General features: G+C 39.7%; 1 protein-coding gene across 1 annotated transcript in view; it reads left to right on the top strand.

Moving 5' to 3' along the window:
- The window catches only part of col2a1b (collagen, type II, alpha 1b), a 45,644-nt gene that overhangs the window by 14,964 nt on the left and 3,649 nt on the right, over positions 1 to 27,031 (top strand). The window contains 42 exon segments of the mRNA XM_020619338.1: positions 190 to 243; positions 1,382 to 1,435; positions 1,825 to 1,878; positions 1,977 to 2,030; positions 2,297 to 2,341; positions 2,478 to 2,531; positions 2,828 to 2,872; positions 3,064 to 3,117; positions 6,097 to 6,195; positions 6,442 to 6,486; positions 6,674 to 6,772; positions 6,900 to 6,953; positions 7,179 to 7,286; positions 7,684 to 7,737; positions 8,616 to 8,714; positions 10,657 to 10,710; positions 11,786 to 11,884; positions 12,118 to 12,171; positions 13,049 to 13,102; positions 13,499 to 13,552; positions 13,887 to 13,940; positions 14,275 to 14,319; positions 14,409 to 14,507; positions 16,404 to 16,479; positions 16,482 to 16,507; positions 16,622 to 16,675; positions 16,940 to 16,993; positions 17,161 to 17,214; positions 17,400 to 17,453; positions 19,272 to 19,379; positions 19,789 to 19,842; positions 20,004 to 20,057; positions 20,874 to 21,035; positions 22,696 to 22,803; positions 23,950 to 24,057; positions 24,302 to 24,355; positions 24,728 to 24,835; positions 25,358 to 25,411; positions 25,587 to 25,694; positions 25,768 to 25,821; positions 25,958 to 26,065; positions 26,784 to 27,031. The exon segment at positions 26,784 to 27,031 is cut by the window's right edge and continues 2 nt beyond it. Coding sequence (XP_020474994.1) covers positions 190 to 243; positions 1,382 to 1,435; positions 1,825 to 1,878; positions 1,977 to 2,030; positions 2,297 to 2,341; positions 2,478 to 2,531; positions 2,828 to 2,872; positions 3,064 to 3,117; positions 6,097 to 6,195; positions 6,442 to 6,486; positions 6,674 to 6,772; positions 6,900 to 6,953; positions 7,179 to 7,286; positions 7,684 to 7,737; positions 8,616 to 8,714; positions 10,657 to 10,710; positions 11,786 to 11,884; positions 12,118 to 12,171; positions 13,049 to 13,102; positions 13,499 to 13,552; positions 13,887 to 13,940; positions 14,275 to 14,319; positions 14,409 to 14,507; positions 16,404 to 16,479; positions 16,482 to 16,507; positions 16,622 to 16,675; positions 16,940 to 16,993; positions 17,161 to 17,214; positions 17,400 to 17,453; positions 19,272 to 19,379; positions 19,789 to 19,842; positions 20,004 to 20,057; positions 20,874 to 21,035; positions 22,696 to 22,803; positions 23,950 to 24,057; positions 24,302 to 24,355; positions 24,728 to 24,835; positions 25,358 to 25,411; positions 25,587 to 25,694; positions 25,768 to 25,821; positions 25,958 to 26,065; positions 26,784 to 27,031 — 3,131 coding nt within the window.

Raw genomic sequence — 27,031 nt, forward strand, 5'->3', positions numbered from 1 at the left:
ATCGTTTTAGCCTTTGAAATAAGAACGAGTCAAAGTCACTTGTGCTGTTTTCCTTTCTATCAGCTTAAAAAAAAAATGACAACAACGACATGGCTTCATTTACATATTTCCATTCTTAATATAACATGGTTGCCCGTTCTTGGTTATTACTGGTGTCTTATCTTTGCTTGTTGTCTCTTTTACTGATAGGGTCCCATGGGTCCTCGTGGCCCCCCTGGATCTCCTGGAAAGCCTGGAGATGATGTAAGTGTGTCTCTCACAACTTTATACACATGTAAATATATCTTTAAAAAGCAGGACCTCTGACATAATGAAACTTAGTATCCTCATTTCTAACTAACTTGGTGTATTCTGTAAAATATTAACATCCTATAAATTTGACTTAAAACCACCGGAAAGAGAAAATAATTCTCTTGTGGCCTTTTCTGTCTCCACCTACAGAAATGCTGTGTCACTGTCAAGATTATCATAGGTGAATTATGCTGACTATTAATTTCATATTTCTGATCGTCTGACACATATTTACATAAAACGCAGAAGTACTGTGTTCCAGTATTTAAATATAAATCACAGTGCCTACATTATAAATAGGTTGTATTGATCTCTGTTAGCTGCTTGTGTAATATTTTTTACAATCTCAACTAAATTATGCCATTTTGCATCATTTAGCTCTTGATGTCATCCTCAGCATCTTATTGGTCTTTCAAAGCCGTATCTATCTGTTTGATATTTTTAGTTTGGTATTATTACTGCTATGCTACTGAAGAAAACATAGGAATTAAAATGTACTCATGCATTTTTACAGTCTATATACTGTTTAAATCACAAATGCAATCACATAGTTCAAGTACTTTGTAAATGTATGAGTTAACACAAGTCAACTACTATGAGAATTTTATGAAATAACATGTAAACTGCCATATATTACCACATTCATTAAATTACATGTTGCTTATTAGGCTGTATCACTAAGACAGAAGCAACCTGCTAAATTACTATTGTGACATATCACTCGTGGTGCACTGTGGATCTTTAACATCTTATGTTGTGTGCTCACATTCACTCTTTTTAATCTGAATAATCCTCAGTGAGCCCAGTCTGATGCTTTAAGTGAAATAACATGTCCAAATATTTCAATGTTGCTTTTTACATTTTCCTGAAACTCACATTAACATATTAGGGATCCTAGACTGTAATTCCTACACATAACCACACGATGGCAGCAGACATGACATGTTACATTGCGTCCACTGGGAGTGCCCAAATCAACTACATTAAATGTACAGTAGTTAACAGTTTTAAAGGAGCACTTAGATGAAATTCATAAATTAACATCTTGTAATGCATTTTTGCATAACTTTTCCTCTTTGTTTCTGTTTAGGGTGAGGCAGGCAAATCTGGCAAACCAGGCGACCGTGGACCTTCTGGACCCCAGGTGAGATTTCTTGGACTGCTGATTCTTTCTGACTTGTTTTTTAAGAAGTGCTGAACATTTAGTTTAAGGGAGGTCTCACTTTGTATACTTTTTGCTGATCACCTGCCTGAGAATACATTTAAAGAGATTCCAATGTTGTTGCTTCAGAATAACATAACCAAATTGAATTGTATGCAACGTTTCACTTTGTATTGGTTATACAGTAAAGCATCTCTCACCATAGCTTACAGTAATGATGCACTGCATTGCAAGTATACTGTAGATTGTTTCTAGATTTTGATTCAACTCTGTAAATTACTTTAACAATTATGTCACATAGGAGTTGCTTTGCTTTCCCTCTGCTGTAGCCTTTATTAATGTTATTCATCATCTCTCCTCTTGTACCACAGGGAGCTCGTGGATTCCCAGGAACACCTGGCCTGCCTGGCATCAAGGGACACAGAGTGAGTTTGTTTGTTGTTCATTAATGACTTTCAGGAAGATTAGGTGGTTGTTTTTGTTGTTCCCTGACTATGCACTGTCTCTCTATGCTGTCATTTAGGGTTATCCAGGTCTTGATGGTGCAAAGGGAGAGACTGGAGCTGTTGGCGCTAAGGTAGTGTTTTCTCTGTGTTTACCAACTGTTTTCTGGTTTGTTATGTTGACACACCACTCCATTGTTGGTTTCTGTCTGTACCGATGGTGGTAAGATGATTTTTCAGTGACAGATCATTTGTAATTTTCCTAGAAATGGAACTTCTTGTATATACAGCTCAGAAATAGTAGTTGTTGATGAAGTAAAAAAACAACGGACATTCAGCTGAAACATACACTACCTTTAATCGAGGTTTCCTTGCTGTACAAAATCTTCCCTCTCTTTAGGGTGAGGCTGGTGCTCCTGGAGAGAGCGGTGCTCCTGGACCGATGGTGTGTATTTCTGGGTATTACAATAATCCAAACATCACAACACAAAAGATACACAAATCAATTATATTGGTAATTCTATTGGAGATAATGGAAATTTACTTGTGAAGGTTTCTTTTCTTTTCTCTTGCCTACATAGGGACCTCGTGGTTTGCCAGGTGAGAGAGGTCGCCCTGGACCCAGCGGAGCTGCTGTAAGTGTCATCTTTTTCATCTAAAAGCTGTCACTGGACAAAACACAGACACCTGATTCCCAGCAAATAGTTTAGATGTTTCAATTTACTTTATTGGTGTCTGTTACAAAGCTGTGAAGCATAGCTATAGAGTGCAATTTAGGGGTTTACCTTTAATGTACCAAGCAGTAGGATTTTAGGGGGATCTAACCTCGCTGTGTAAAGTGTTACACTTGTGTACAGGTTGCTGATTGGAGAATGTTTGGTCCAGTTGTTGATCTGCCATATGTTGATAATGCATTTCTTACTGTATTCAGGGAGCACGTGGAAATGATGGCTTGTCCGGCCCTGCTGGCCCCCCAGTGAGTATCATTTTGCGTGTCATTTAATTTTCATATTCATCATTTGGTTTGAGAGTAGGAAATATTATAAACACCCATCCCTGTTTCTTCTAAATCTCATTTATCCACACACGCATCATCCTGCAGAATGATAGTAACCTCTAGAGCTCTACACCTGGAAATCTGAGTAACATTTCATTTAATCTCTGTAGGGCCCCGTCGGTCCCTCTGGAGCTCCGGGCTTCCCTGGCTCTCCAGGTGCAAAGGTAGGTTTGCTAGTATCACCGTTTGCTCTTTCCCATCATCACTGCTGCAGTTCAGAAGTGAGTGTTTCTCTGTCTGTCCCTTTCTTTGTGTGAGAAATCTAACCAACATAACTGAACTTAAAACCAATGATTTGGGACCTTTTCTTAACACAAACCTGTGTGTTAATAGTTGCACAATTTGGATTTCTGTGAATTATATGCTGTTAGAATAAGATTTACTTGAATCTAATAAAAAAGACAGTCCCTCAGCACTCAGCTCAGGGAGGATTTTGTGGGGACAGTTGAAGTGCTTTAGTGAAACTGGAGCAGGCTGCGCTGCACTGAAAAGTGATTTAAGCCTCCATCTGTGTGGAAAATTAGGGAGGAGGGGGTTTGAAATGTTTTTACTGTCTTTTCATTTTTTCCCCCTCTCTCTTTGCATCTGATTTATTTCTCCAGTGTGGCAGACAGGCTCGGTTCTGTGCTTGAGGGCCCTGTGCTCCTGGTTTGCATTTTCCTTTGAGCCTCTTGATTACTTAGGAATCATTTTAGGAATAAAACAAAAAGTATTATAAAGCTTTACTAAACCCAAGAGTTTCCTCAGAAGTAATCAAAGCAAATGATGCTCAGATGTGTTTGTGTTTGTATGTGGGGTTATGTATTGTATCAAACTACATCGGATACAGCACAATTGAATGTTTGTTTGGAGGAGAGTGTGTCTGTCTTTATGAACTATGTATTTTTGTAGGACTTTGTAATATTCTAATTAGTGTCCCATAGTAAGAAGCATTAAAAATCTCATATTTGGTTATCTTGCTGTACCTTGAGGAGCCTGTCCAGTCTGTTTGGACCAGGCCTGCCTATTAAACTCCCTGAGAGCAGATTAAGTACAGCCTCCTTTTAGTTTTTTCCACCCTGAGCTTTATGAGCATGGCCTGGCACATCTTAAGGAAACACTACAGGAAAAAGCTAGCAAGACAGAAACAACTTATTAAACCATTGTCCAGAAATGAAATGATCTAACTGGGGCAGTTTTTATCCAGCTCCAGAGTATTTCATTATTAGAAGAGTATTATTTAGCTACCGACAAGCCACCACCTCTAATATGCAGAGAATTTTTTTCATAACTTTTAAAAAGATTCGGCCAATGTGCCTCCTCCTCTTGTCCCAGTTCTTACCTCAGCATAAGAGCCAGTAGATATTGGCCTTGACAGTGGGCTTTAGGGAGAAGAAAAATTCCATCTACTTACTGCCATTTTTGGAAACGTTTACAAACTTTGTTATGTCATACTACTGAGCCTGCACAGAGTAGCAGCAGTAGCAAAGGAATTCCATTCACCACCATGAGGCTGCATACTACCAGTGTGGTCAGATCTCTGGCTTGTGTCCAGAGGAGGCTGGTGGAAAATAATGATTTGAAATCCTCTGGATAGAGGCCTGGGTCATTTTTTTATACTTACCCAGAAGATCTGAAAAATATTAAGCACTTAGCTTTGGATAACACACCTTGGAGAAGCATAGGCAAGTCAGCAAAGTGATCATTATGCTCATATACATTTATTTTGGAAGCATTCAATTCTAATTTCAGTGTCTTTCTGACCAGCTTTTTTCTTTCTCAATTTAAGCCAGAAAATAACCAATGAATTAATTTTAGCCAGACAACTCACATATTTAATATGTTATAAATACAGGTTTAACATTAACATTTAACAGGCCTAATTAGTCACATACATATATTTGTGTCTCTCACCCACAAAGAGAGAGCAATAATATCAGCAGGAGCAGCATCTGCGGCCATAAGCACACAAACACCCCTCCCCTCCCAGGACTAGGACACAGTCCCAGATGATTCTTTAGTGTGCGTGGCTCTTGAACAGAGATAGAGAAGAAAGCAAATGTGCATTTCCCAGATTAACCTGTCTTCATTGGTGAAGTCTATTCTCTTATAAAACTGAAAAATACCATTTGAAAACACTTCTGATAAAGCATAAATCTTAACTTTGCATCATGTGTTTGTCCACCTGAGTCTGGAGGACAGAAAACACCCACTTGTGCTTGACAGCTGGTGAGAACATGAGAAGTAGTGAGTGTGAATTCCCCCCAATAGCCAGAGGGAACAACAGCGCACCTTTTCAAGAAAACAAACCTAGACGAGTTGAGATTTATACTTTATTGAATGTAGCTGTCTAACAATATTTTACAGCTTTGCAAAAGAAAGACTTAAAGGATGAAGGCTAACTGCTTGTTTTGCTTGTTTAACTGCCCCACCTCCACTGAAGAGCAACGCACAGTACACCCTGGGCTTTTATTTGGAAGCAAACACCAACTGAACAGACATTTACTCATGATGACAAGCATATTAGGAGAAACCTACAGATACATGCACCTTGGTGGAGTGAAGCACTGATATCCTGCATCTCTGTGGGCAGTATGTTAAATCCTTTGGTCAGTGGGTCCTAAGTTGACGGGAGTGCTCAGCTGGAAGAGACGTGAGGTCATTGTAGGTTGGCTAGCTTTCTGTTTAGCTACAGTATGAGCAACAGTTTTAAAATCAACAATATTCCAGTAGGGCAACAGAGTAAAACAGTTGGGCATTGGGAGTTTTTTCAGCCAAGCTTAAGGCCAGAAATACAGAGGCATTTGGACTGACATGATGTATTTTTGCTTTTAAGGCCTTATATCCTTTAACAGACAAGCCACACCCTTTACATACAATATTTGAAAACTGAATTACATGTAAATTCAGTTCAGGTTCTTCTTGAATCTAGTCTCCCTGTCTTTCGTTATACTATATATGACCTTGTCTAAGCTTAATACTGTCCCTTATCTTGGCAATCTGTTGACATTTATAGCCCTATGCACTTCTCCAGTTTTATCTGGATTGATTTCTTCTGCTTTATTTTAGCTGCTTGTCAGTTTTATAAGTGCTTAACTTTCCTATGGTCTGCGCTTGCATTGTAATTTGCCATCTTATATTTTTTCTTTTGTGTTGCTGACCAGGGAGAAGCTGGTCCTACTGGTGCTCGTGGACCTGAGGGTGCTCAGGGACCTCGTGGAGAGTCTGGCACTCCTGGCTCATCTGGGCCTGCTGGTGCGCCCGTAAGTGAAGCTTTAAACGCAAATGCAAATGTACTTAGTGTTCTGATGTGGTTCAAATGAGCTGTAAAATAGAATACAATAACAGCTTTTAATGACATTTTTAATATATCCTTATGTAATCTTTTTAGGTGATAGTCTGTCAAAAAAATTTAGCCCAGTTTTTGTCAGAACTCAGACTAATAAATTAAGATGGCTGAATTGTAGAAAGACTGTGTTTAACTCTATATTGTCTTCTTTTCTTTACAGGGCAACCCAGGTACTGATGGTATCCCTGGAGCTAAAGGATCTGCTGTAAGTTTAAAATTCTGGACATCACAGCTGTAGCCGCTGCTGTCACTGATGCACCTACAGGCTATAATCTTTGTCACTGATTCACTCTTTATTCACTGGTAATTGTAGACTAATATTTAAGTAACCGGTCAGCTGGCTGACTTTACTGTATGTCTCTCTCTCTCTCTCTCTCTCTCTCTCTCTTTAGGGTGCTCCTGGTATCGCTGGTGCTCCTGGTTTCCCTGGACCTCGTGGGCCTCCTGGGCCACAGGGAGCAACTGGGCCTCTTGGCCCTAAAGGAACATCTGTATGTTCTCAACTAATCATTCAATCACAATACACAAGTGTTATTTTCTGTTCCACATAATAAATTGGTAAAAAGAAATAACAGCAGCCTGATGCCCTCTCTCTAATGCATATCCATTACTGTTTAGGGAGACCCAGGTATTCCGGGATTCAAAGGAGAAGCTGGACCCAAAGGAGAAATCGTGAGTTTTGTTTTCTTTTACTTACCTTTGTATTATTATCATTATTATTAATAAGCATGGGTAATCACTACCAAGATGAAGTGAATTCAGAAGACTGATGCTTCAAATGACTTTATCTGAAAAAGGTTAGTGCTCCTGAAGGTTTTTCACCAGGTTTTGTATATGCAAAAACAAGGATGCTTCTTTTCCTGTATGAACACAGTCTGTTACTGGTGTGTTTCTCAGGGCCCACCTGGCCTCCAGGGAGCACCTGGCCCACAAGGAGAAGAGGGCAAGAGAGGACCCAGGGGCGAACCTGGTGCTGCTGGACCTCTTGGACCTCCTGGAGAGAGAGTGAGTACCATCCAATCAGGTTATTTTCTAGTTCAAAAATATATGCTGTTTTGTAATACTCTGCTCCAGCACCTCACTGTATACAGAACAACAGATTTGCTCTTGTCTAAATTATAGATCTCTTACTACACACATTTGACAATATTTTGTCCAAAAATATGTATACATGGTAGTTTGTCATTGTTTAAATGGTGATGTTTTGCACAAGTGTGTGTATATTGCACATTTGAAGATAGTAAAACTGAAACATGAACAATTTCAATCAAATTATGTTTTAATTACATTAAAACTGTGTTGTTGGGAACCACCAGGGAACCTTGTCAAGAGCCACTATGAGATTCAGTGACTTAAATTTTGTAATCATAACCTTGGCTCTGGTTTTGTGTTTTCTGTGTAGGGAGCCCCTGGTAACCGTGGTTTCCCAGGTCAAGATGGTCTGGCAGGTCCAAAGGTGAGTGTCAACACAGTTTCACTTGTTCCAGAGAAGAGGTTTAATTATTGCTGTAGAAACAGAAAATCAATGCCACTGAAGTGTCGGTAGTCACGGGTGTAAATCGGTGAAACAGCACTTAGCATATTCAATCTGTCCCAAGTTGAATGTGAAAATTGTTGTTAAAGATGACTACGTCCAATATTCTCAGATTTTCATATGTTTTTGATGCAATTAGAGAAGGACTAAATGTTATCACATACTGTGGGATGCACATTTACATCACATCATAAATTGGAATTCAGTTTCACTTCATATGATTTGATAACCTTCAAATCTAACCATAAAAAGACAAGGCTCCCCCTATTCCAGTGCTAAAGTGTAGTGTCTATACACATTACAAACCTGCATGGCTTTGCAGAATTTTAGGTTTGAGATTTGTCTATAGTAGCACATTTGAGAGAGCAGTCATGACATCACTGAACTCAGATCAGCACCCTAACTCATGAGCTCATGAAGAACATAATATATAATTTATTGTGAAGCTCAAAGAGTGAAAATTGCCACCACTCCCGCTCCTACATCTGAGGCTCACTTATACATGCAACTCCAAAATATGGCCTCAGGATGGCGGCATAGCTCATAAGCCTATCATGCACTAGTGAACTAAATGTCCTATTTCACCAAAACCAGCATCTTATTTAGCATTATCTTTCCCACACACAGTCTCATTTACACCAAAATAAAATACAAAATAATGTCATCTCTAGCAGGTCAATGAAACTCCTTCACACGGAAAAGGGAAATGGGAAACTCCTGTCCTCTGGGGTGTGAGAACTGAAGTGTTGCCTCTATTGACTGAGTGACCAACCTCTGCTTTGTACTTTCTCATAATACAGGGAGCCCCAGGTGAGCGTGGACCCTCTGGTGCCAGTGGCCCTAAGGGTGCTGGTGGTGACCCTGGCCGTCCTGGAGAGCCTGGTCTGCCTGGTGCCAGAGTAAGGTCCTCCTTTATTTACATCTAAATCTGGATGATGGTGATCTGTTGAAATGTTCTTTAAAACATGCACAAACAATAATTGTTAAAACCTGTCAATAAACCAGTGCCATACAGTACACAGGGGAGGATCTAAATCAAATCAAATCAAATCAAATCAAATTTTATTTGTATAGCGCCAAATCACAACAAAAGTAATCTCAGGACACTTTACAAAGTAAGGTCTAGACCTTACTGTTATCAATATTATTACATAGGGAAAACCCAACAAATCCCCCTTGAGCAAGCACTTGGCGACAGTGGGGAGGAAAAACTCCCTTTAACGGAAGAAACCTCCAACAGACCCCGGCTCTTGGTGGGCGGCCTTCTGCCTCGACCGGTTGGGGTGAGTGGATAGAGGAGAGACAAAAGAAGAAAAGCAACAAGACACAACAATCAAACACTGATCAGGTCGATGTGGCTGGTGACTGCTCGTCAGAGACATAGAGCTCCAGGGCCAGGGCAACCTGCAGAAAGGTACAGGGAGAGAGAGAGGACACAGAAACTCAGAGCATCATGGGGCCCCCCAGCAGCCTAGGCCTATAGCAGCATAACTAAGGGAGGGCTCAGGGTCACCTGATCCAGCCCTAACTATAAGCTTTATCAAAAAGGATCTAGAACATTTTGGACAGGGTGGCCAGGCTGGGGCACAGATTCAGAGGGGTGGCACATTTGAAATGCACATAAAAAGTAAATTAAACTCCTCGGTCTATGAAATATGTTTTGCATATTTCCCACCATGAAACCTACAGCATTTTTAAACTTAACTCTACCTACTTGATGAACACTAATCTTTCACATTACAGTTTGCAGCACTGACTCTCTGTTAAAGGTAGGGTTGGCGATCCTCGAAAAACCAGCAAGAAGAAGCTCGATTTTAAAGTAAAAAACTGAATAAATGTCACCCTTTCATTATGAATTATCTCTAAAACCGCTCCTCCAAAACAGCACACACTGCAACACGCACTGCCTGACTAGCATGTACAGATTTCAGGAAAATAAGAAATGCACCCGAAACAAAACTAAACTGACAATTACCTGTCAGAGCGGTCACGTCTGCCTGCAATGCCTTGTGGGAAACTCTTGGCTCACGCATTGAGTGCATGGGCAGGGTAGGCGGTAAGTTGACAGGCAGGTAGGTCGTCCAATGATTTTGCTTGGAATGGTAAAATTATTGGTCCGGTGTTTTTCAACCCTGCTACTGCCTTTTGAATTACCCCCAACAATTTAGCATGGCACTCCTGTAACATTGTCAGACTCACAATTAAAATAAAACATTTACATCAATGCAAAGCAACTAGAGATCCTGTCTTTTTTTATTCTCTTTTTCCTGGTCAGTACCGGTGCCTACTGTATATTACTCACAATGCAACTCAACCACCAAAAGTTTAGTCAGAGATTCAATTTTAGGCACATATAATATAACCTCAATTTTTCTTTTTAAATTGTCAGACTTGTGGTCTTCAGACATAACTCCGGCTGCCTTGAGGAAATATATCAGATTTTGTGCAGCTCCCTCTTGAGCCACTAAAGGCTTTAAAGAACCTTTTCCCACATATGCAGTACCTGTAAACAGACCTTGATGTGTAAAATTGGTGGAATTCATCCATCCATCCACTACTGCTTGTACTGCTTATCTTGTAGAGGGTCGTGGGGGGGGCTGGAGCCAATCCCAGCTCACACTGGGCCAGAGGCAAGGGTACACCCTAGACAGGGCCGGTGAAATTCACCTTTAACACTTTTAACTCTTTCATGTTTCAGTTCTTAGTCATTTCTGTCTGTAGCTGAGAAGTCTAAATTCAGTTTCCCACAGCACCATATGTTTTCATGTTTCCTTATGTCTGCTCCTTTATGTCAGACTCTCATCATCCCGCGGCTGTCTTTCTATCCTCCTTCTCTGATAGGGCCTGACTGGTCGCCCAGGGGACGCTGGTCCTCAAGGCAAAGTTGGACCTTCTGTAAGTGCACTTTTTCATATTGTAACAGCAATTATGTATGTTTTTAATATATGTAATAATCAGGAAGGGAGTAATAACTTTACAACTGTGCTGTCATCACATAATGACTCATAAGTGGTTTACTTACATTATCCCCAGTGGTATTTCAAAGTCACTCAACTAGCCTGGTTTTAGAACAACATAGTATCACACACACTTTAGCTTGCTTCAGGATTCATATTCAGAGCTCAGGTGTTTTCTCAACTTTATTTGGGGCTGAGTTTATTAGACAGGCTCCTTTTCCCCAGTATAACCCTTAATCCTGTATACATTTGATTTTGGTCTTAACTGTTAGTCCTCTAGAACGGTGTTTATACTCAAACTCTTCACTGAAACCTCGATAAACTGAATCATAATCTATGAATTGACTCCTGTTGTAGATAGCCCTCAAGTTGGCAGTTTAACTCGTGTTGCCATCCTGTCATAAAGTGCATCGCATAGTTGTGTAAATGTGAAAGGCAGTGATGCACTGTAATTTTCAAAACACACATTTTTATATTTTAATATTTTCATATTGGATGTATGACCATTATGTTCACATTTGTTATGCTTTTCTGTTCAGGGCCTGTTTCGTTAAATAATTCTGGTTCACTTATAGATTTCATTTTTTTGCCGAGGTACAGACAAAGGGGGGACTGATTATGATTGCGGGATTATTTTATTCGTTACCTGTTTTCTTTCTAGCTTTCCAGTTTATCCTTTGGGGTCTACTGTATATAAACAAAATGACTGGCTGTAGCAAATCCTCAGGTGATGCTGGGCATTTCTCTGGTAGACCCCACTCCAAACCTAAATTCCCGATTCTGATCAGATCATCTCAGCGATTGCATCTCTCCATTCCTCATTCCCAGTCGAAATTCAAGTGTAAATTGTACTTTCCAGTGTGGCCCCAGATGTTAGAACAATTAGCCCCTCACTGCTTTTGACTCTTCACAATTTTCATTTGAAATTTTAATTCATCTGTGAAACACTTTGATCAGTATTTGTAGCTTGTTAAATGCTCTATAACTAAACCGACTTGACTTTACTTGACTAGGGAGCTCCTGGTGAGGATGGACGTCCAGGACCCCTGGGCCCACAGGGAGCCCGTGGACAGCCTGGTGTCATGGGATTCCCTGGACCCAAGGGAGCAACTGTAAGAATTTCTATAAACATTTTTAAAATGCAAAACAGTAACAAAGCTAAATGCATAGGAAAAGTTTACCTGTTCATGTAACTGGATTTTAGGTGCATAAAACTTGTTTTGTTGTCTTTGTTGTTTTATTTGTCCCTGAATCAAAAATAAACATTACAGTTTTATGCCATGTGATGTGCAAATCAGCAGCAGCATCTTGACTAACTGTTACATTTTGACTCTGTTGTGATTAGGGTGAACCTGGCAAGTCTGGCGAGAAAGGACTGGCTGGAGCTTCTGGTCTGAGAGTAAGTTAGTTCACCTTTTCTGCTCTACATAACTTGCAGTACTAGTATCTTCCAAATTGATCTTTTATGTGCTGTAATTTTAAAATACAGAAATCATTTAGCTGATATCACCATGGGGTCTAGTTTCCTGCCAGTGCAAAGCCGGCATAGCTTCACACCCAGTTTTCCTTGGACGCAAGTCTATGTTTTTTTGCTCACTGGTGTGTTTGGTATTTTCTTGTCATGAATGAACGCACTTACACTGACGTGGGAGGAGAGACACAGTTCTGGTCATGTTTGTACTGATTAGGCAGCGCAGTGCAATTTTAGTGCTTGGTTTGACCCAAAATTACGCTTGTGTTAAAACCTGCTCAGACGACCTCGCACCACAAATACAGGTACATTCCACTTTTCCTGACAACAGTCTAGGCTAGGAAGCACAATAATAAGTACCCAAATGTATTTTAACATCTGCCAGAATTCACTGTGAATAATTTATTGTGAAATTATCTGAATTTTGAAATATATATAATAATTAGAAATATTCTTTTCAAATAAAGATAAATAAACTAGTTCTCAGTAAGTGGCTATAGGTATGAATATATACAAACATGGCTGTCTTTTCTTATAAGATGTGGTTCTAACACCAAATCTAGGTGCAATAATTATATATAGCTGCACAAAATAGCATTTAAAGGCACACCATGAGCCATGATAAATAACAAATACCCTGCAAATGTCCTTATCAATCAAAAGTTATTGACAGCAAGTAAAGTCAAACACTGTGCCCTGCTGTCACTTAATGGCATCATCGTTATATATAATTGTTTACAACAGATATTTTTCTTTTTGTTGCTGCTCCTTCCTCCTTCCTCCCACTCTTCCTTCCTCTCCTCAGGGTCTGCCTGGTAAAGATGGGGAAACTGGGCCTGCTGGACCCCCTGGCCCTGCTGTACGTATCTGTATCTCCCCACTCCATCCTCCATATAGCTTCAACACTGATATTATCTTTCCATTTTCTTTGTTTGCTCTTAGAAGCAACCTTTGGTCTTTCCATTTCCCAGACTGTGATAGCTTTGTCTAGGAACAAAAGTCCTTGACAGAAATGTCGGCACATTGTAAGATGACTGACAGACATTCAGCTTGTTTTGAAGTTTGTGGTTTAAAATGCTAAACATATTGAAGCATTTTAATTCAAATTAGTTGTTACTGATATCAGAGCTGCATAAATGGTATATTTAGCATTATTGTCCCACCATCTTAACAATCACATTCATACATTACATTGCTGACCATTAGTTAATGATAGAAGTTGATGGTTATTATACATTATGGGTTATCTGCATAGGGTCCTGCTGGAGAGAGAGGAGAGCAAGGACAGCCCGGTCCATCGGGCTTCCAGGTGAGTCTGCCTGATCAGACCTTTATCTTAATTTGATTGTTAAAGTTTATGTATAAATGCAGCTGTTTCTCTGATTGTGTTTCTAAGTCCAGTAATAGCTATGTTGGTGTTTTTGCAATGATATAATTAATAACAGCATCACTCAGTTTATCTCTACTGACCAGTGCATATGTTTGCACTGACCTGCTCACTAATTATTGTAAATAATTCTTGCTACATAGATATTATGTTAACCAAGGTATGCCAATCATTGTTGTGCATGAATTTATATCGGTGTTTTCTTCTTTATGTTTCCTTGTTTTTATACCTTATTTTATTTCTCTTCTGTACACAGGGTCTGCCTGGACCTCCTGGCCCTCCTGGTGAGGGAGGCAAGCCTGGAGACCAGGTTGGTGCACTTTTTTGGTGAAATGTAACTTGTAAGGTGATATACTGTATATGCAGTGGAAATACTAGCATTAATCTGTCATAGGCTTGGTGAAAAGAAATCCCGGAAGATTTGATGGAGGCGGTTATCTAAATAATTTGACAGACTCTGACTTATAATTTTGAGTTGAGCTTGGCCACTGCTTTAATATGGCTAAATGTATCAGTAGCATTAGCACTAGTTGTAGTAATTACTGTTTTTAAACATACATTGCTTACTTGTTAAATACTGATCCTGCATGTCCTTGCTCTCGTTTTCTGTTTTTGTTTGTTTGTTTGTTTGTTTCTCCTTTAAGGGTGTCCCTGGAGAGGCTGGAGCAGCTGGTGGTACTGGACCCAGAGTAAGTTGACAGTTTTCATTTACATTCGCTACTTCTTAGTCAGCTGAGCGTAAGACATGCCTACTGACTCTCACTGTGTCGCTGTTCAGGGAGAGCGTGGTTTCCCTGGAGAGAGAGGAGCTGCTGGCCCTCAGGGTCTGCAGGGACCCAGAGGTCTGCCTGGAACCCCTGGAACTGATGGAGTCAAGGTGAGTCCAGCATTAAAACCAGGGAAAAGCTGATTTTCCAGTTTATTAAATGTATTCCCTCAGGTGTACTCACACCACTGACAGCTACAATTCTGTGGCGACAGATTTCGGATATATTGCTATCACATGCAGCAGCAGAAACAGCCATCTGGTTGCATGATTAAATATTAATTACCTCAGGTGTTTGTGAGTTGCGTTATAAACATTCAGTGTGTTAGTATAGATCAATTTTAAGTGTACATTCATTGTTTTCTCCCAAAAGTTGTTTATTTGAGGAACCACCCAGATACTGATATATCTTGATCAGTTTAGTTAACACACAACCCTCTCTATGGCACTTGCTGTATGAATCAGCGCCTCTGCTCACTTTTCCCAAAGCTTCATGTCTAATTTTATAAATGTGCATTTATTGTGGGGCTCATTTGTGATCTAGCGTAGCAGTCCTAAACCCTAACAAGGCTTTACAGGACAAATCTAAGGGGTTGTGAGGTAATTATCAAGGGGGGAAAGCTAAAACACATTTCTGATCATTTCCTTCAGATTTTTTTTTTCTTGTGAATTACTGGATATTATTTCTGCTTCAGAACTCGAGAAATAACCCAAATTAAGCAAGAATGCATGACAGTGTCACAAGTAGGCATTATTTTTCTTTAAGAATCACAAGTCAAAAAGGTTGGGACCCACTGCCCCACCAAAACATCTGTATAATTACAAGTAAAACATAATATATATGCAGGTACAGTACATGCTATAAATACCTTTTCACATGTATTGTATATAAACCTATATACTGTCCATACAAGTGTACACACTTTAGACTCATCTGGATAAATACTGTTTCGCTATATGGTGGATACAAAACCAACCTTACAATAAAATATACTAAACTAAACTTTTGTCTTGTTGAATTCTATTTTTACACTATTACACTATAAAACACAAATAAACTAAACTTTTGTGATGTTGAATTTGATTTTTACACTATTACACTATAAAACACTACATTTGATTAAAAGACATGAGTGATAGGGAAGGACTGAACAGACACTTTGTGGAGGGTGAAGCAGGATTCTGAGAAACATGCAGAATGATTTCCTGAATAAAGCACAGTGTACACCAGGACCCTTAAGTTAAAACACAGTTCTGATGTATTCACAGCCAATTTTGAGACTGTGTGAGTCCCATGGTTCCAGCTGAATGACTGGAGATATGCAATAAAGTTTGTGTTTGTGTGTCTGGCCTTCAGTTTGAGGCTGCAACACAAAGTCCTGCTGATAAGCCTGGCAACTTTTGTTGAGGAGTGGGCATGGTAGACTTAAAAAGTCAAAGTCTATATTTACTTTAATTCTCTTGGCTTTAATATGTGGAATAAATAAGTGATAAAATTCCCCTTTTCACCTGAAGCGCTGAAGCAAAGGTGGACCCATCATCAAAATGAACAAATGGAATTTGAGATAAGTTTCGGTTGTTTTTCTGTTGTTTTTTAAATTAGACTTCATCCATAAAGTTGGTAAAAGCTTACTTTAATTTGACAATTGAACAGATGAATAATATTGAACTGAGCTGGATTTCAGTGTGTTGTAGTTTCTTTAATTTGTTCAATCCCTCGAGAACCTTGAACAGAACATGTCAAGACAAAGATAAGTGGGGGTCTCAAGTAGATGCGCACTCAGCTCCATTTTTTATTTTTGACTCGTGAATAAAGGAAATACAAAGTCTTACCATAAGCAATTTGAAATGTGTCAATAAAACAGCCTCACAAAAATTTGGTTTCAGACTAAAATCTGTAACAGGTGCACACATAGAGATATTCACCTGAGGTACTTGTTCTGTCTGTTTCTCAATCCACTGTCTTCATTGTGCTAGCATCTCTCATTTATTTCTGCTCCATAACAGGGAGCCATTGGACCTGCTGGTGCCCAAGGAACTCAGGGCCCCCCAGGCCTGCAGGGTATGCCTGGAGAGAGAGGAGGCGCATTCCTGGACCCAAAGGAGACAGAGTAAGCCACGAGAGGAGCAAAGTGTTAATAATAAATCATTCATATTTTCTCTACTTGATATGAAGTTTTATGCCTCTAACCACCAGGGGACTGACTTGTTTTTCATTCTCACAGGGTGACATTGGAGAGAAAGGACCTGAGGGTGCTCCTGGCAAAGACGGTGCCAGAGTGAGTGATTGTAATCTATTGTGTTTTTCATGAATGTTAATAGTCACTGATGAATATGCAGTAAACTCACAGCATTTATGGCTTTGCCAGTGTTCAGATCTTTTAAAAAAAATGTTCAGTCTTTATACTTACAAATATTACTCTAATAATATTATTAGACTTCATTTTAAAGGGCTGATTGACAAAATCAACCAACCAAATAAACAAAGTGATTTTTCATGGAGTTAAAATGTTTTGAAAGTCTATTCCTGTTTCCTGTCACAGGGTCTCACTGGTCCCATTGGTCCTTCTGGTCCTTCTGGTCCCAACGGTGAGAAGGTGTGTTATATTCATTAGTCTGCACCTTTTGGCATACTGGCACTAAAATGATTTTGCATGTATCTATTGTGTCTGTAAATAGGATTCATTCACTGATTGTGTATCTGAATCTGCAGTTTATACTGTAGCTCATGTGTTGCTGATGCTGCTGCTATGTTGTCTTGTAGGGTGAATCAGGTCCTGCTGGTCCTGTTGGTGTTCCTGGCACCCGTGGTGCTCCTGTAAGTGTTTCAGTTTAACCAGTGGGATACCATTGTTTTAGTACAAAAAGAGTTCATTTTATGAATTTTGTGCATATATGGTACCTTAGAACAAAAAGCCCCAGGTAGGTGATGATGATGTACTCAGCACTGCACCCTGAACTAACTTCCAGTGTTTTTGCTGCCTTTCTTCCTTCCTCTTTCAGGGTGACAGAGGTGAAACTGGACCTCCTGGACCTGCTGGGTTTGCTGGACCCCCTGTAAGTAACAACAAACAAAACTGACCAGCTCTTAGCCTCTGCAAAAATCTGATGAACATGTGAAGACATAAGTATTTTATAACATAACTCCACGTCACCTTAAAGCACTGACACTAGCACTCTATGAAAAACTAGTTACACAAAGTTAGTAAAGTAACAAGTGCCACATTTAACTCCTAATTCCTTTAATGTTGAACATTATAAAGTTTAAAGCAAAGTAGATGTAGGTGTGTGTGATAATAATCAAATCAGGTAGCAGTAAAAATGTGGTTATGTTATTCTCTAGTGGAAAGGTGATACTGAACCTCAGCATGTGTTTTCTTACCTGAAAATTAAATTCCACCTTCATAATGGACATGTTTTACTTTATCAAAAAAGGGTCATGAGCTGAAATGACACTGCTTTTCTTCCTATTACTGTTATCTGAAAACTGTTGGATATCTAATTACCTTTGTTAGCCATCAGGGAGTCTTGTTTCTGCAGTGTACTGTTTTGTGGAGATAGATTAGTGGACTGACATTCAGAAGTATCAGTCATCCATTAAGTTCCTCCCAAAAACTCCAGGCAGCCTTCAAATTAATATTTTTAATAAGGTGAACACTTTCAAATGGGTAGAAGGATCAAACTTATTAAAAACATTTTTGTGACAACACAATTTTTCATAATTTTTTTCTTCGTGTGGCTTTATGATTAGATATTGGATTTATGCCAAGATGGCTAAATGTTTTTGGCTCACAGACTTCACATCACAGCTTAACACCACATAGACTGCAATCAGACAGAGATTTTACATAACACATCAGCAGCAGCTTATTAAATATTCTGAAATCCGGGTTTACACTTCTAGACTTTAAATTGTTGAAGTAGTCACATGTGTATGTGACTACATATGTAGCCGTATGTGAAATGAAAATGAAAGAAATAGAACAAGTTTAAGAAAGCACATCCTCTGCACTGCCTTTCTGTCAGTTTTAAGCATATTTCTAGTAAATGTCACTTGCTGCTACCTAAAAGGAAATCTGTGGCTATGAGCAATGATAGGCCTACAGTATTGGTGTGGATAAAATGTTGTGCAGCTGTAGCACTTGTAGAGAATAGTAATAAAGTCACTGAAATGGCAATATCTGTCCACAGTTTGCTAACATCATTAACCATAGGCTAATGGTCATACCAGACCGATTAAGGTTCAATCAGAGCATAGTGAATTGAGCAAGGGTGTATTTTATTGCTTATTAATACTAATGAAGAGTAAGAATATGTTATCACTTCTTTAAAAAGTTATGTAAACTCACTTTAAAAGTTTCATATTTGTTCATATAAAGTCTTCTTTGCAGCTACATAAAGTTTAGTGCTTGGAATATGCCTTGGCTCCTTATTGGGTACTGAAGTAAACTTGCATATGCCTTCTCAGTCTTCAAGGTATACTCCAGTGATTTGGTATTGTGCTTCCACAATGTTTGGAGGTTCACAGAGACTCATTAACAAAAAAAATGATCAAAATGAAAGTAGCAGCATTCTAATAGTCCCTAGTTTGGCTCAGGCTCCAAGCAATGCTGAAGCCTAATCCTCCCATAGTGCAACTCAACATGTTTTCATTAGACCCTCCTTGCCCTGTAAACGCACACCGTAGTACAACTGTTTTCACAGGCAAAATAGCCTTAACTTGCCTTTATGCATAAAATCGGTGTCATGTTCTTTTCACCAAATTTATTTTAGGGAATCAAGTAGCACCATTTTTGATTTTTAACAAATTTCTCATTTACAAATATAAACATGACATATGTAATCGCATGTTTCATAACTGCCTTTTTCTTTCAGGGTGCTGACGGTCAGCCTGGAACCAAGGGAGAGCAGGGAGAATCTGGACAGAAGGGAGATGCTGGTGCCCCTGGACCCCAAGGCCCATCTGGTGCCCCTGGACCTGCAGTGGGTGTCATTCCAGTCACACAGCTGATAAACCAAACAGTCATTCTTTCTAGTATTGTCTAAACCCTGAATAATAAGGACTTATAGCAAAACATTTGATGTTTGCAGTCTAGAGAAATGTTCTTTTTAATAAACAAAAACATTGCATGCAAGATAAACATCGACTGAGAAGAGACAGATGTCATAGCTGCACAAATCAACAGAATGTTGAACATCTGTGGTGGGGTTAACATCAAGTCAGAGTGACAGCTGTTCCTGTCACTAAGTGTAATGAAAACTAGCAGAGACAGACTAAATAGATTCCAATATTATTTCACAGCAGTGTTGAAATGGTTTAGATAGGTTCATATTGCTCTCTAAAAAACATAAGACAAAAGGCTGACAGTAATGGACAGTATGTGTATTCCAGGGACCTACAGGTGTTTTTGGACCTAAAGGCGCTCGTGGTGCTCAGGGACCTCCTGTAAGTGACCTTTTGGAAATACTTTTGTTCTTAGCAAAGAGTCTCAATTTCAGTTCTTATAAATATTAAGTTACTTTGTTTTTCTCTTATAGTAGCACATACAACAACTATTGTTTTATTAAATTATTTTCAGCTTTGTCTAAATTATTATTTACTTTCAGGGTGCCACTGGATTCCCTGGAGCTGCTGGCCGAGTTGGACCCCCTGGCCCCAATGTAAGTTCACTCTCCTTATAGCCTAGCAAAACCAAAAGCCTTCGTCTCCCAAACTAAGTTCACATGCACATTGTATGTTTAATAAACATGACATGACATGACATGACATATGATATACAGTATATTCTAAAAGAATGAATATTTTGACCCGGTGTACTTTTACATAAACTTGACATTAAAACATTAAACAAAAACAAACTTTAAAAAAAAGAGTTGATATATATTGTAACCCTAACCCTCACACCTTTAAACCACTATAATATGAAGTACTATAAATAACACAATTCAGTTTTAAGACATGGATTGTCAGATTGGTTATGGGAGTGGGGAGGGAAAATGGGGATTCTTTAGTTTTTACAAGCAAGGACCAGGTGCAGAAGAAAAGATAAACGAATGTTGTCTAACAGCCACCTGAGTTATTGTCTCCTAGGAAGCCTTTTTAAATTAGCACTGGTAAAGCATGTGCTCTTGCTGTTTCAGCACCTACGCACTACCAAAACAGCACGTCTGACACAGCAGGGGGAGTTGTAGTTTGTTTGGAATGTTTTTAGAGACTTGCTAAAAAAAAGTGCAACATATTGAGAGAGAAACGTCTGACAGTGTAAGAATGTTAATATGTGAGGTTAATTAAAGATGCACAGACACCCTGAGGCTCAATGAAATACTAGAAACATGTTGGCTCTGTAAATATGACATGTACATACTGTATATGTGTGCCTGTATATTATGGAACTGACAGGTGTTATAATGTAGTTTTTCATGCTTGGTATTCCATTTAATGTATGTTCCTTCTCCTGTTCTCATTCCATTTCTTAGGGTAATCCTGGACCAGCTGGTCCTGCTGGCCCTCCTGGTAAAGATGGACCCAAGGGTGTGAGAGGAGATGGTGGACCCCCAGGCAGACAGGGTGATGCTGGGCTCCGCGGCCCTGCTGGGTCTCCTGGAGAGAAAGGAGATCCTGGAGAGGACGGTCTTCCTGTGAGTTTGGCATTCTCGAATAATATTCTTCCATATAACACTCAAGTCACTGCTGGGCTTTTACATAATCTGTCATTTCTTGACCTTGTGATGCTTGAAATATCACTCCGGTCCCTCTCGCACCCACATGCACATATATTTAGCCACTCTAACTTTCTCTTGAGACCGCACAGCTCCTTGAACACAATCATGGTGATCACAGGTGCCTCTGCAGAAAAAAGTAAAATGATTAAATGTGTTTTGTTATCCACATCTTTCAACTTTTATACAGCCCCGTCTGCCCAAAGAGCCAATTTCACTAGTAACAAACAGCAGCAGAGCACACATTCCATTAATAACAAGTGTCCATCACTGACTGTAATAGCAGATCAAGATGTATGACAGCACCGGGCAGCACAAGCCTTGTGACAGACTGATGACAGGACCCCTGGCTATTACCTTGCCTACACACATGCACAGATGCACGCACGCACCCACACACACACACGTTATAAAAACATGACAGTTCCTGTCAAGATAATGGCAGATGAGTGCATACTCAAACATAAAGACAGCTGCTGGGTCGAGGAACCTTCCCACCTACAGTATAGGTTACATATATAAGATCTTGTGCCACGTATCAACACATCAGTGTGTCTGTCGGCTGAACCAGTGTGTCTCAGGTGACACTTACAGTTTATTGTGAACGTGGGTTCAGGGAGGCTTTGTTGTTCCACAGCAGGATATGTGTCAGAGTGGACCGTGGTAGTGTGGATGAAGTAGACCAGCAAGGTTTGATGGTGAGATTGATGTTGATTTGTGTAGCCGCAGTTGGGAGGTGTAAAGTCCCAGGTGACAGAAGATATAAATCAAAGGTGTTTGCAAAAGTAAAGAAGCATGAAACATGACACAAACAGAAGAAGGTGGAAGAAGTAACAGGAAATAAAGCTTGTCAAGACAGAGGCATGAAGATGACTTGCTTTGTATTCTGTGCTTGGTAACTCAAAGGAGTCTTTGCTGGGTGGTGTGCAACAACAAACTCCAGAAATCACTGTTTTATCCCACACATGTTATTGTTACACTTAGTTGTAAGTTTAGTGAGCTTTACAGGTGCTGGCAGGTGGATCTTATTTACCCTTCAACAGAGCCAGCCTAACAGTTTTCCCCTGTTTCTAGTCCTTATGTTAAGATAAGTACTTGCTGACTGTAGTTTCATATTTACTGTATAAACTGTTGGCTAAAGAATAAATCGCATGTTCCACAAAATGTTACTCTAACCTCTGAGATCTGATTGTGTTAAATACTGTTGTAGTGTTGGGTAGAAGTTTTATTTGGATGAGAACATGACAAATCTGACTTTTGTGGTTTAATCTTGGAAGGTAATTGGAAATAGGCAAGAGAAGGTAAATGATCATTTGTCTAAAAATTTTGCATTTTATTGCCAGGTCTAGAAAAGTGGTGTGATTGCTAAATTAAGTTTATTTATTTTAACTCTAAAGTATCACTATAAGGATCAGCCTTATCATCCTTGTATCATTCATAGAAACTATTTCTGTGCTTTAAAGATTATTTTATACATGAAAAAAAAATGAAAAATCACATAACTATAATTACATTATGCCAAATAATTGGATTTAACACACATTTATTGTGCTTTCCGACTCGTATTTTTCCCTCTCAGGGTGCCCTAGGTCCTTCAGGTCCTCAGGGTTTGGCTGGTCAGCGCGGTATTGTTGGTCTACCTGGCCAGCGTGGTGAGAGAGGATTCCCTGGTCTGCCTGGACCCTCTGTAAGTAACCACAGGACTTTTCTCCTGGTGATCTGACTTTATTTGATGTACCATATGAACTATAACAAGAAGGCTTGCTACGCGCACATCTCACACTGTTTTTGATAAGTGACATGTGCCATGTCGTGTACTTAAAACATCCCAGTGGACATGTCCTGACCATTAATTATTCATCAGTGTGCATTAAAAAAATGCCAAGAAAGCAGCACTGATGCCAAACTCAGCCAGGAATGTTTCAAGCTGAGAATGTGTTTTTAGTAACAAAAGTGAGGTTTGAACTGTAGATACAGTTTCTGTAATGCTGTGTAGATTTCTGCAAGCTTGTCCCTTTGAAGACAGCAGGTGTTCAAAGTTTGAAATTTATGGACTGAGGCATTTTTCATGCCATGTTCTGTATTCTTAAATTTGGTTGGCGACTCTAAATTGCCCACATTAGTATATATATACAAATATTTCCCAATTTAGGTTGCGTCAGGAAGGGCATCCAGCGTAAAATGTGTGCCAAATGTATATATGCAGACAGTTGCTGTGGCGACTCGTAACGAGAACAGCCAAAACTAGTAGTAGTAGTTCTGTATTCTTAAATCTGAATATTTTCATTCAAACATATAAAAAACTAAATTCAATTTGCAGATTAAGTAGCCTGCGGTTTTCTGTAACTTATTGTCATTTGGTTTGGTTGTAAATAAACTAGCAATTAAACTTTTCAGTGTAGTAGAAAACAGACTGTCCTTATTGTCCTTGTGGGAAAAACTACTAAAATTGATTTAGACATCTGATTTTCCAGCTGTTGTGTTAAGTTAACAGGTTTTTTGGCAGAATGAATTAGGTGTCAATGCTGATTTTAGAGAATGACAAGAGTGGAGCTGTCGGAATAAATCAAAATGAGATAATCTCTTTATATCCACCTGGGCACTGACTGTGCGTGCATAAGGTTCAAATGAGAGGTTCTACTCAGTCAGAGTGTGCACCAGCAATCGTGTATAACAGTAGTGATATAACCCTATCTGTGTTCAATGGGATAGTGAATATATAATCATAATTGTGTGAATGAATGTGCCAGTGCATCATCGGATAATTTGTGATGTCTTATGATTCAATAGACTTAGTTAAAGTGTGATAATAATTCCTTGGCTTTCCTGTCAGGGTGAACCTGGAAAGCAAGGAGCGCCTGGTGGCCCTGGAGACCGTGGACCCCCGGGACCCGTGGGACCTCCTGGACTCACTGGACCTGCAGGAGAGCCTGGCAGAGAGGTCAGTGAATGGCCATGGATTTACATCTGCCACAATGTTTTCAGTGGCAGAATTTTGATATTCAGGCAAAACCCATTAAAATGCATTTCTATTTGCATCAGGTATACATTTGCATTGTGTTTACACTGAATTATAATGTGTTTTGTTGGAGCAGGGTTCATTATGCACCTGATCTGTATTCAATAGGACATCTGGCTTTGTGGATGTGAAAGCTATTAATACTTAATATTCTGTCATCTGACAGGGAAACTCTGGATCTGATGGACCTCCTGGTAGAGATGGTGCTGCTGGAATCAAGGTGAGAAATACAGACTCATTCTACAGATGATACACTGGTGGATTCTATGGTATTCACATATACATGTTCTGTTAAAGGCATTTTAGCAGCCAGATTTTAAATATTCTTCATGATGGAATACAAATATAAAAGTTTATTTAACATGACTGATTTTATCTTAGTGGTTCCTGACTTTAAAAAAAAATAGCACCTGTGATTCAAATAAACCTGTTATTTTGGATGTTTGATGTTTTACTTCAGTGATTACCTTCAATGAGTTGTATTGATCCAGTCAAGTGTAGAACAGTTCTAAAACTGCATGTAAAATGAGTAAACTTCTGAAAATGCAATAGGTTTCAGCATAAACAAAATCATGTTCAATCTGTGATGCAGGGTGATCGTGGTAACACCGGTCCTGCTGGTGCTCCTGGTGCTCCAGGTGCTCCTGGTGCTCCCGGCCCAGTTGGTCCCACCGGCAAACAGGGAGACAGGGGAGAGGCTGTGAGTAGTAGCACCAACACGTCTTTAAAATGTGATGTCATTTTTTCAATACAGTAGAATGTTTGCTGTAATCAAACGAGAGGCAGCACACAAGGACAGAGGAGGATATCTCAAGTGTTTCATCCCAGACTAAATGATCTCTTTTCTCCTTTTTAATGAAACGTATTTAGTGTATTTCAATAAAGCATCACTGATGGTTGTTACTATTAATCTACATTATTTGCTCCTTAAAAGCAAACCTGTCTTTCTACCTTGTGGGTTACCATAGTGCTTTAGCAAAATGGCACTCTTAATAGTACTAGTTACCTATAGGTTTGGTATAACTGAACTATTCTTAACTGTTACATGGAGGGGCATGTTTAAAAATGGGGAAAATCCTACTAGATGATGAAGGCAATGACCCTCACTTACATAGAACATTTCTACTACATTTTAACACATTATTAAAAGGTCTGATAACAGTAAATGCAAGTTCAAAATCTATTCCAGTCATTTTCACCACCTTTTTTTTTTGTTTTTCAGGGTGCGCAAGGACCTGCTGGACCTTCAGGGCCTGCTGGAGCCAGAGGAATGCCTGTATGTATTTTTTATAAACATTAACATACATGCATCTGATCCACACAAACAAAACAGATGTGGAGACAGAATTGGAACCCACTGCAAGAGTCAAGTTGAGCTTTGGTGTGTACAAAGTGAAAACATTTTATCTGGCAAACAAAGATAAATTAGGATGCTGTCCAATTGTTCTCAGGGACCCCAAGGACCCCGCGGTGACAAGGGGGAGGCTGGAGAGGCTGGTGAGAGAGGACAGAAGGGACACAGAGGTTTCACTGGTCTGCAGGGTCTGCCTGGACCTCCGGTAAGCATCCAGACTGAAGGCAAATAATTTAGTAAAATATGTACTATATAAATGTAATTATCATGTGTTCTAGGGTCAAGGTGGAGACCAAGGTGCTACTGGACCTGCTGGACCTGCTGGACAAAGAGTGAGTACATAACCTACCAAAATACTCAATTGTAATAAAAAATAATAATAATAAAAAAATAAATTAAAAAAGGTTTCTTCAAATGTCGTGTCTTTAGAGCTTAGCATCAAGCGTTTTTCACCCTCTGTGCATGTAGGGACCACCGGGACCTGTTGGCCCTGCTGGAAAAGATGGTGCAAACGGTCTGCCAGGACCAATTGGACCCCCTGGACCTCGTGGTCGCAGTGGAGAGACTGGTCCTGCTGTGAGTAATCACCAGAACTTGTCAAGTTGATCTTATTAAAGTTGATAATTCACAATTAAATGTGACAAAGAATGGGTGAGCATTTATATGGAAGCTCAGAATTCAAGTTAAATGATGTTTAACAATTATTTGGCCATAAAGAGGGGGGTATCAGGCCATGCCGTCATAAATCTTCAGAGACCCACAATAAGCATCACCATTTTACAACCCTATCCTAATCTAAAACACACATCCAATGATTCCATAGACACCATTACATGGGCAAAATGTAAGATCCACGAAATACAGTCTGCTGTGTTTCTGACCACAACACAAGATTTGGTCTGAGGAACTATGAGCTGATTTCCTAAGTCTGCTCTCAATTGCTAGTCTCGCCCTGCCTTTAGCTGGCCTGCATCTTACCTGATCAAAATGACTTGCTTCCTGCCTTTTCCAGCCTCACATACACACACAATCTGCCGAGTTTACCTCTAAGCACCTAATTCAGGAGCTGATTATGTCAGGGTGTATTGCCCTTAAGCCAGATGTGATTTACACTCTGAGAGCATGTGCCGAAGTGAAGCTACACCAGAATACAAAGGACATGTCGGGTCCTCACCTATCCATCTATGCAGGTTTTAAGTTAATATAATATGTGGTGTTATTTATTATTTCATTCTAAGGTGGGCAATAATATGTATAATCAATCCACCTTCCTCTCAATGCTTTTTTGACTCAGGGTCCCCCTGGAAACCCTGGACCCCCTGGTCCTCCTGGTCCCCCTGGCCCTGGTATTGACATGTCTGCCTTCGCTGGTTTGGGTCAGACTGAGAAGTCACCTGATCCTCTCAGGTACATGAGGGCTGACCAGGCTTCTGGAAGTCTCCGCCAGCATGATGCTGAGGTCGACTCCACCCTCAAATCTCTCAACAACCAGATTGAGAACATCCGCAGTCCTGAGGGATCCAAGAAGAATCCTGCTCGCAC

Source organism: Monopterus albus, unplaced genomic scaffold, assembly GCF_001952655.1.
Source record: "Monopterus albus unplaced genomic scaffold, M_albus_1.0 scaffold1.1, whole genome shotgun sequence".
NCBI classification, from domain to species: Eukaryota; Metazoa; Chordata; class Actinopteri; order Synbranchiformes; family Synbranchidae; genus Monopterus; species Monopterus albus.